The sequence below is a fragment of the Sinocyclocheilus grahami genome, unplaced genomic scaffold (genome assembly GCF_001515645.1).
Source record: "Sinocyclocheilus grahami isolate Dianchi unplaced genomic scaffold, SAMN03320097.WGS_v1.1 scaffold613.1, whole genome shotgun sequence".
Taxonomy (NCBI): Eukaryota; Metazoa; Chordata; class Actinopteri; order Cypriniformes; family Cyprinidae; genus Sinocyclocheilus; species Sinocyclocheilus grahami.
Window position 1 is genome coordinate 185,350 of NW_015505792.1, and position 10,542 is coordinate 195,891.

Genomic DNA, 10,542 nt, shown 5'->3' on the forward strand with positions numbered 1-10,542 from the left:
AGCAGAGGTGTGTGTGTGTGTGTGTGTGTGTGTGTGTGTGAGAGAGAGAGATAGAGAGAGATAATGTTTTAATTAATGGTAAACATGATCTGATCACTAAAGCTCCTGTCGGTCTGATGTTCTGAATCTGTTGCTCATGTTCTGTATCATCAGCTCAATCTCGGCAGCTGTTTGTTTTATTAAGTGTGATTCTGTTCGATCAGCTCTGGTTTGTTGATGTTGCTGGAATATTATGATATTTTATTATATATGATGTTAGTGCTGAGGTTAGTGATGTGACGCGTGTGTCTGAGGAGCCTCACATGCGCCCTCTGCTGGACACTGATGAGTGTGTGTGTGTGTGTGAGTGTGTGTGTGTGAGTGTGTGTGTGTGTGTGTGTGTGTGTGTGTGTGCCTGTCTGTGTGTCTGTGTCTGCGTGTCTGTCTGTGTGTGTGTGTCTGTCTGTCTGTGTGTGTGTGTGTGTGTGTGTGTGTCTGTCTGTGTGTCTGTGTCTGCGTGCACGTGTTTTTGTGACAAATGAGGACATAAATGTGTATAATGACAAAGGTATGACAGGTATTACAAGGAGAAGGTGACTTTTCAGGACATTACCCCATGTCCCCACTTTTCAAAACGCTTATAAATCACACAGAATGGAGTGTATTGAAAATCTGAAATAGCAGAAAGTCTCCTGTGAGGGGTAGGGTTAGGGGTAGGGTTGGTGTAGGGCAATAGAATATACGGTCTGTACAGTATAAAAACCATTACGCCTATGGAGAGTCCCCACTTTTCACAAAAACAAACCTGTGTGTGTGTTTCTCAGCTGAGGCTCTGGACGTGGGCGAGTATCTGGAGATCTCTGGGATCGTTCGCTCTCAGGCCGGACGTTACGAGTGTAAAGCGAGCAATGACGTCTCCACTCCTGATGTCAAATACGTCAACGTGGTGGTGAACTGTGAGTAGATGTTTGAGATCAGACTGTGTGTGTCTCATCCTGAGTGTGTGAGATCAATACAATACAACACAAGTTTATTTGTAGCACATTTAAAAACAACTGGTGTTGACCAAAGTGCTTTACAAGGCTAAAAGAGACAGGCAATAAAGACCCAAAACATTTAAGCACTAGAGAAACAATAAAAGTAAGAGAAAAAATAAACAAAAGCCTAAAATAAGATAAAATAGAGGAGAAAAGCTAGAATCAAAAGATATTAATGCCGATATGAATCAAGGTATATTGAAAGCCACGGAGAAAAGGTACGTTTTCAAGGCGGATTTAAAAGTTGACAAGGTTTGGGCAGATCTGATGTAGGCCGGAAGGCTATTCCATAACTTAGGACCGATGACCGCAAATGCGCGATCACCCCAGTTTTTAAGTCTGGTTCTAGTAACATATAGTAAATCAGAGTCCCTAGATGTAAGTGATCTAGACTGTGAAGGCGGATGCAGTAGTTCAGATAGGTACTGTGGTGCCTGGTTCCGCAAAGTCTTAAAAACAGATAACAAAACTTTGAAATCAGTTCTGTATTTGACCGGTAACCAATGAAGTGAAATCAGAACCGGTGTGATGTGTTCACTTTTACGCTTCCCTTTGAGGAGCCCGGCTGCGGCATTTTGAACTGTAAGCGTGTGACACATGTCTGAGAGGCACCAATGTACAAAGAGTTATAATAGTCTAGTCGGGATGCTACAAATGCATGCATGACAGTTTCAAAGTTCTTACCAGACAAAAAGGGCTTAACCTTTGCTAAAAGACGAAGATGATAGAAACAAGACCTAACCACAGCACATATCTGCTTATCAAATGTAAGACTGTTATCAAGCGAAACCCCCAGATTCCAAACACAGGTGGTACTGTAAGGTAACAGAGTATCGAGATCAACATCATGAATGCTGTGATCATTTGAACCAAACAAGATAATTTCAGTCTTACTCTCATTAAGTCTTAAGAAATTACTAGCAAGCCAGAGTTTCAGTTCGTCTAAGCAGTCTAATATAGGCTTAAAGGCAAGCTTATCGTCACGCTTTATAGTAGGGGTGGGAATCGCAGGGTACCTCACGATACGATACGAATCACGATACAGCGATTCTGCGATAATCGATATATTGCTAGACAATCCTATAATGATACATCACGATATCTGTCTAACTATGAAAACAAAATGCCTGTGAAAAGGTTAAGTGCAAGTTTTCTCTCTTTATTCAAGTCCAAACTGTTAGAAAACAGCACAAAAGTTCTGTAAATCAAATTTGACATGTTAAGTAAATTAATCATTTTATTCTTGGACTTATTAAAAGCTTACACTTTTCTTTGTGTGTAAACCAACACATTTAACTGCTTATCAACTTTATATATAGCCTATATATGTATATATATACCTGGTACATTTCAAAATGTACCTGGAGTGCTTTCTCAACCTTTCCTCTCCTCTCATCATAAAAACGGAGCCCCGCACACATGACATGCAGGGAAAAAATAGCCGTTCACATATCCTCTTTTGCGCACTCAGGTTCGTTATTTCATGTGTCATGTAGACACGCGGCAAGCGCACACACTGCACACTTCTGCACCACATTATGGCTCTGACGAGGTTTTGTTTCGTCGTCCATGCCATAGCTGCAGATTTATGTTTCTGCCGGTCAGTGCCCACTGCATAACACACACTTGTAATATCTGAGAGAGAGAGAGAGCATCCAGTTTTGTTGACATAAAACTAGACGCGCCGGTGGCACTCTCTCACTCATATAGTTAGTGAGGGAAATCCACCTGCTATCCGAGCGGAGAGGTTAGGCTACTCACAGACTCAGTATGTGCTCTGCAATAATAACGTGATCTGTGCCTATGGTCCACGCTGATAGCTGTTCCGGGGCAGTTTTTTAGTTCTCATTTCCATAAACATATATATAGCAGGAGAGCTAATACAGTGGCTGGAAATCTGTTTTTTGTGATTGACCAGGTCAAATGCAGAGCTAAGGTCTAGCAAGACCAAAGCCACAGACTGCCCGGTATCTGTGATGGCCTTTAAAACCAGACTGAAATTTCTTGTGTATATTGTTATCATTAAAAAAAGGCAAACGTTGGCTCAGGACCACTTTTTCTAAAAATTTTGAGAGGAAAGGTGAATTTTAGATTGGGCGAAATTACTCAAAGCGTAGGATCCAAATTTGTTTTTTTAAGATGAGGCAGAACAGAGGCATGTTTAAGGCAGTCGGGTACAGTCCCAGTAAAAAGACATTTGTTGATGACAGACAACAAATCAGGGCCAATAGCTTGAAAAACATGCTTAAGAAAATGTGTGGGAATCACATCCTGAGGGCAGCTAGTAGGTTTTAAACCAGCAACAATCTCTTTAAGAGAGTTCAAGGTGATAGGCTCAAAGACAGACCATGTAGAAGAGCAGAAAGGAACATCAAGTGGTGTATAGGCTGACAAAGGCATTAGAGATTTAATCTGTGAGATCTTATCATTAAAATATCTAGCAAAATCCTCACAAAGATAATCAGATGTCTCAGGAAAATTATTAATAGTGGGACTGAGAGCAGAATCAGTTATTGAAAATAGGGCTTTAGGCCTGGTACTGTTACATAAAATTAACTATTTACATTTAAATATTTACATTTAGCACCATTAGCAGCTCGCTGAATCAGATTGTGTTCGATCAGACAGTGTGTGAGATCAGACTGTGTGAGATCAGACTGTGTGTGAGATCAGACTGTGTGTGAGATCAGATTGTGTGTTAGATCAGATTGTGTGAGACCAGACTGTGTGTGAGATCAGACTGTGTTAGATCAGATTGTGTGAGATCAGACTGTGTTAGATCAGACTGTGTAAGATCAGACTGTGTGTGAGATCAGACTGTGTGAGATCAGAGTGTGTGAGATCAGACTGAGTGTGAGATCAGACTGTGTGTGAGATCAGACTGTGTGTGAGATCAGACTGTTAGATCAGAATGTGTGTTAGATCAGACTGAGTGTGAGATCAGACTGTGTGAGATCAGACTGTGTTAGATCAGACTGTGTGAGATCAGACTGTGTTTGAGATCAGACGGTGTGAGATCAGACTGTGAGATCAGACTGTGTGTGTGTGTGTGTGAGAGAGAGAGATCAGACTGTTAGATCGGACTGTGTTTGAGATCAGACTGTGTATGTCTCATCCTGTGTGTGTGTGTGTGTGTGAGAGAGAGAGAGAGATCAGACTGTTAGATCAGAATGTGTGTGAGATCAGACTGAGTGTGAGATCAGACTGTGTGAGATCAGACTGTGTTTGAGATCAGACGGTGTGAGATCAGACTGTGAGATCAGACTGTGTGTGTGTGTGTGAGAGAGAGAGAGAGATCAGACTGTTAGATCGGACTGTGTTTGAGATCAGACTGTGTATGTCTCATCCTGTGTGTGTGTGTGTGTGTGTGAGAGAGAGAGAGAGATCAGACTGTTAGATCAGACTGTTAGATCAGGACTGTGTATGTCTCATCCTGTGTGTGTGTGTGTGTGTGTGAGAGAGAGAGAGAGATCAGACTGTTAGATCAGACTGTGTTTGAGATCAGACTGTGTGTGTCTCATCCTGTGTGTGTGTGTGTGTGTGTGTGTGTGTTTGAGATCAGACTGTGTGTCGCATCCTGTGTGTGTGTGAGAGAGAGAGAGATCAGACTGTGTTTGAGATCAGACTGTGTGTGTGTGTGTGTGAGATCAGACTGTTAGATCAGACTGTGTTTGAGATCAGACTGTGTGTGTCTTCCTGTGTGTGTGTGAGATCAGACTGTTAGATCAGACTGTGTGACATCAGACTGTGTGAGATTAGACTGTGTGTGGCTTGCTCTGTGTGTGTGAGATCAGACTGTGTGTGTCTCCACAGACCCGCCGTACATTAAGGAGGTGCGGAGCTCCGAGACGCCGGTGGGACAGGCTGGAGTCCTGCACTGCGAGGCGTCTGCGGTTCCTCAGCCTGAGTTTGAGTGGTACAGAGACGAGCGCAGGTCAGTCACTCAGAGAACACAGATTATCCCCATCCCCAGAACGTTCCCAAAACATGTGTGATACTGTAGAATGCGAATAGAATGTAATACAAATAGAATGTTCTATTTAGTTTCCTGTCTGACTTTTAGCTAACATTCTTCTAACATACACTCCAAAACAGCTCTTTTTTAGACACGCCCCAAAAATGATATTTTCCAACAGTTATAATAAATGAACTGTTGGGTATTTTGGGCTGAAACTTCACAGACACATTCTGGAGACACCCAAGACCAATATTACATCTTGTAAAAAGGGGCATAATGGGTGCCTTTTTTTCCTTCTGGAGCATCAGTGGGCATTTGAACCTTCTGTAATAGTTGCATATATGCACATTTTGCAGATTCTGCAAGGTGTATGTAACTTTTGACTTCAACAGTATGTATGTATATATATATATATACAGTGGGGCAAAAAAGTATTTAGTCAGCCACCAATTGTGCAAGTTCTCCCACTTAAAAAGATGAGAGAGGCCTGTAATTTTCATCATAGGTATACCTCAACTATGAGAGACAAAATGAGAAAAAAAAATCCAGAAAATCACATTGTAGGATTTTTAAAGAATTTATTTGCAAATTATGGTGGAAAATAAGTATTTGGTCAATTACAAAATTTCATCTCAATACTTTGTTATATACCCTTTGTTGGCAATGACAGAGGTCAAACGTTTTCTGTAAGTCTTCACAAGGTTTTCACACACTGTTGCTGGTATTTTGGCCCATTCCTCCATGCAGATCTCCTCTAGAGCAGTAATGTTTTGGGGCTGTCGCTGGGCAACACGGATTTTCAACTCCCTCCAAAGATTTTCTATGGGGTTGAGATCTGGAGACTGGCTAGGCCACTCCAGGACCTTGAAATGCTTCTTACGAAGCCACTCCTTTGTTGCCCGGGCGGTGTGTTTGGGATCTTTGTCATGCTGAAAGACCCAGCCACGTTTCATCTTCAGTGCCCTTGCTGATGGAAGGAGGTTTTCACTCAAAATCTCACGATATATGGCCCCATTCATTCTTTCGTTTACACGGATCAGTCGTCCTGGTCCCTTTGCAGAAAAACAGCCCCAAAGCATGATGTTTCCACCCCCATGCTTCACAGTAGGTATGGTGTTCTTTGGATGCAACTCAGCATTCTTTCTCCTCAAGTTGAGTTTTTACCAAAAAGTTCTATTTTGGTTTCATCTGACCATATGACATTCTCCCAATCCTTTTCTGGATCATCCAAATGCTCTCTAGCAAACTTTAGACGGGCCTGGACATGTACTGGCTTAAGCAGGGGGACACGTCTGGCACTGCAGGATTTGAGTCCCTGGCGGCGCAGTGTGTTACTGATGGTAGCCTTTGTTACTTTGGTCCCAGCTCTCTGCAGGTCATTCACTAGGTCCTCCCGTGTGGTTCTGGGATTTTTGCTCACATTTCTTGTGATCATTTTGACCCCACGGGGTGGGATCTTGCGTGGAGCCCCAGATCGAGGGAGATTATCAGTGGGTTTGTATGTCTTCCATTTTCTAATAATTGCTCCCACGGTTGATTTCTTCACACCAAGCTGCTTACCTATTGCAGATTTAGTCTTCCCAGCCTGGTGCAGGTCTACAATTTTGTTTCTGGTGTCCTTTGACAGCTCTTTGGTCTTGGCCATGGTGGAGTTTGGAGTGTGACTGTTTGAGGTTGTGGACAGATGTCTTTTATACTGATAATGAGTTCAAACAGATGACATTAATACAGGTAACGAGCGGAGGACAGAGGAGCCTCTTAAAGAAGAAGTTAGAGGTCTGTGAGAGCCAGAAATCTTGCTTGTTTGTAGGTGACCAAATACTTATTTTACCGAGGAATTTACCAATTAATTTTTTAAAAATCCTACAATGTGATTTTCTGGATTTGTTTTTCTCATTTTGTCTCTCATAGTTGAGGTATACCTATGATGAAAATTACAGGCCTCTCTCATCTTTTTAAGTGGGAGAACTTGCACAATTGGTGGCTGACTAAATACTTTTTTGCCCCACTGTATATATATGTATTTTTTTCCATCTAATATGTATAGTGTATTCTATTATATTTTATTTCAGTTACCAAAAAAAATGTTTTAATAATTAAAGTTTTACAATAACAATGCTGCACAGGAGAAATTTATCCTGTCTGTCTATTACCAGTATAAAAACAACATACATGAATGAACACAAGCACATGAATGCAATTTTAAGAAAATTAAGGTTCTTACAGAAATCGGTAAATAATATAAATTAATAAATGTAATAACAATTACATTGAAGACTAGCTTTTGACAGTTGAACTGCATCGGATCATTTATGTTATTTAGTGTTCGTCCATCTGCCGTCAGACAGTAAAGCTGATTTACAGTAATAATGATCTGTCAGTGTTTGTGTGTGTGTTTGTCAGACTGTCCAGCTCTCAGAGCGTCAGTATTCAGATCAGTGGCTCTCGCACACTGCTGGTGGTCGCTAACGTCACAGAGGACGATTACGGAAACTACACGTGTGTCGCCACCAACAGACTGGGAATCCACAACGCCAGCGTGTTCCTCTACAGTGAGAATCACACACACACTCTCACACACACACACACACACACACACACCCACACACACACACTCGCACACACTCTCACACACACACACTCACTCACACACTCTCACACACACACACACCCACACACACACACTCGCACACACTCTCACACACACACACTCACTCACACACTCTCACACACACACACACCCACACACACACACTCGCACACACTCTCACACACACACACTCACTCACACACTCTCACACACACACACACCCACACACACACACTCGCACACACTCTCACACACACACACTCACTCACACACTCTCACACACACACACACCCACACACACACACTCGCACACACTCTCACACACACACACTCACTCACACACTCTCACACACACACACACCCACACACACACACTCGCACACACTCTCACACACACACACTCACACACACACACACTCACACACTCACACACACACACACACACTCTCACACACAGATGTAGATCAGTATGTCGTCCAGCAGATGGCGCAGTTTACCAACATGTCTCTCTCTCGCTCTCTCTCTCTCTCTCTCTGTCTCTCAGAACCTGGCACTGGGCGGGACATCAATGCCTCAGGCTGCGTCTGTCAATCATTCTGGCTCCTCCTCCTGTCTGTTCTCTCGGCTCTTCTGAAGTGTTAATGTTCATCGCAGACGCTCTGAATGCGATCGATCGTCTCAGACTGTTTCCATCCATCCATCCACGCTCACCGTTACGCTCCGGCAGGACGACCGTCTTATTATCAGGAAAAAATATGACATGGAGAAAAGAAAGAAGGTGCTCTTTTTAAGACAAGAATATTGTCGTTTAACCGGTTCAAACACTTAATTCCAGTGACGCCCGTCTGTCTGTCGTCTGAGTGCATGTGTGTGATTTACCACAGAAACCCAGAGCGAAATCATCTAGAAAAATGGTTCATTTCATTGTGTTTTCCCATAATACCCTGAAGCCTGTTCCTAAATCTGCCTAATGTAATCTAATGAAGGAGCGCTAGAATCATGTAAAGTCCTTTAGATGTGGTTTAAAGCTAATGACTAGCAGAAAGGACTGAAACACACAGTATTTTCTGCTGAATCTTCATCATGAAGATTCTCCGAGATCAGATCACGTTTGAGACGCTCACATCCATCTGTGTTTGTGATGATTGATCGGAGCATCTTTAACAGATGCAGAACAGACCCCGCCCCTAAACCACTCCCACATGTGTAGCTCCGCCCACACACACTAAACCATCCCACACGTGTAGCTCCGCCCACACACACTAAACCCCTTCCACATGTGTAGCTCCACCCACACTAAACCCCGCCCACACACACTAAACCCCTTCCACATGTGTAGCTCCGCCCACACACATCAAACCCCTCCCACATGTGTAGCTCCGCCCACACACACTAAACCGCTCCCACATGTGTAGCTCTGCCCACACTAAACCCCGCCCACACACACTAAACCCCTTCCACATGTGTAGCTCCGCCCACACACACTAAACCCCTCCCACATGTGTAGCTCCGCCCCCACACACTAAACCCCTCCCACTCCTGGCAGATCTGCAGGTGTTTCTTCAGGGTTCTTGTGAAAACCTGGATCATCTGAGAATCTCTCTCTCGTGAAAAACTATTCTTTTGTAGGGAAACCTGTAGAATTCTGTGGAATGATTTTTACCGTGGCAAAGCGTGAGATTCGTCCAGACTGTGAAATCGTATGAACTCTGAATTGTACGACACCAATGAATGCTTGGCTTCGATCCGCTGCTCATCCCGTCGCGTCTGTCGTCTGTAAATATTCTTTTGAATCGAATGTCCTCACATGGAGACGAAACGAATCTTCGGTTCAGGTCTCTTCATAAGTAGTTAGTTATCTGCAGTGGCATTTTGATGCTTCCTGTAACAAACTGAAATTAGATACTAAACAAAGATTTTTAATACAAATATTTAAATATCTCGTTCTAAAACTAGATTTACCTTTGAAGCGGCTGCACTACTATTCTTATTTATAGAGACTGATCAGTTCTGTTCGTTAGTTATTATAATAGTAGTTGTACAGAAATGAGCTGAATCCACTGACTGCCAAACGATTACAGAAAACGATATGAAAAAGCTATTTTAGAGATGATTTACACTGAATCCACACACGCGTTCGTTTTCTTTGTCGCTGATTTTGTGAAGCGTCTGTCCCTGATTTTCTTTTTTACCTGTTAATTTCTTTTGAAGTTCTCAAAGAGCAGGTTGTGTGTACGCATTCATATATTAAAGACATTTCAAAAATATTATGAATCCCTCCTGAGCTCTTCAGCCCTTTGATTGACAGCTCTCTCAGCCAATAGGCTTTCAGCGTGTGAGCTCTGATGCCTTGACTGGATGAACCCGCGTGTGGCTCGGCGGCTGGTTTTTAAGGGCTAGTCGTGTGTCTCCTGTAGTCCGCAGCAGCTCTCGCTCGTGCCCTGAACACCGTTATTTGGGTTTGATCCGATCCAAAGTCAAGCGTCCTGAAGTCCGGATCAGGACTTGTGTGTTTTCTTTCTGAATGCAGCTTCACTGCAGTGTGTGTGTTTAACAGTTACACTCAATGAGGATCAGCTGACTTTAATTTCACCGTGTGTATGTGTGAGTGTCTGTGGATATAGAGATCTGGCTTTATTGTTTCACTTTCACACAGAACTGCTGATAAACTGGCTTGAAAAAGCACTTCTGCAACATTTTAATTTGACAGTTTTTCTGAATTGCTCAAACACATTTCTTGAAACCATCACTCATTTTCTCAAAACCGTAAACACAAATCCACATCTTCAGACTGAATCCACACAAGCCCTGACTCTTCTGGCAAAATCACACAATCGCTTCTAAACCATTTCACCTGTGCTCAAAATCAAACAAAGCTTTCTTCATACACACATGAGTCAGTAATACACACGCTACACATCATTCATTACACACTACATCAGAACATGGAGAGCACAGTGTCCAGTGCATGCAGTTAC

At 42.8% G+C, this 10,542-nt stretch overlaps 1 protein-coding gene across 1 annotated transcript in view; it reads left to right on the forward strand.

The window, feature by feature from the left end:
- The window catches only part of lsamp (limbic system associated membrane protein), a 174,186-nt gene extending 164,011 nt beyond the window's left edge, over window positions 1-10,175 (forward strand). Inside the window, exons 5-8 of the mRNA XM_016241106.1 lie at window positions 804-935; window positions 4,830-4,950; window positions 7,378-7,526; window positions 8,109-10,175. Of these exons, the coding sequence (XP_016096592.1) occupies window positions 804-935; window positions 4,830-4,950; window positions 7,378-7,526; window positions 8,109-8,206 (500 nt within the window). The 3' untranslated portion in view covers window positions 8,207-10,175. The remainder of the gene's footprint in view (window positions 1-803; window positions 936-4,829; window positions 4,951-7,377; window positions 7,527-8,108) is intronic.
- The last annotated feature ends 367 nt before the right edge of the window (window positions 10,176-10,542 follow it).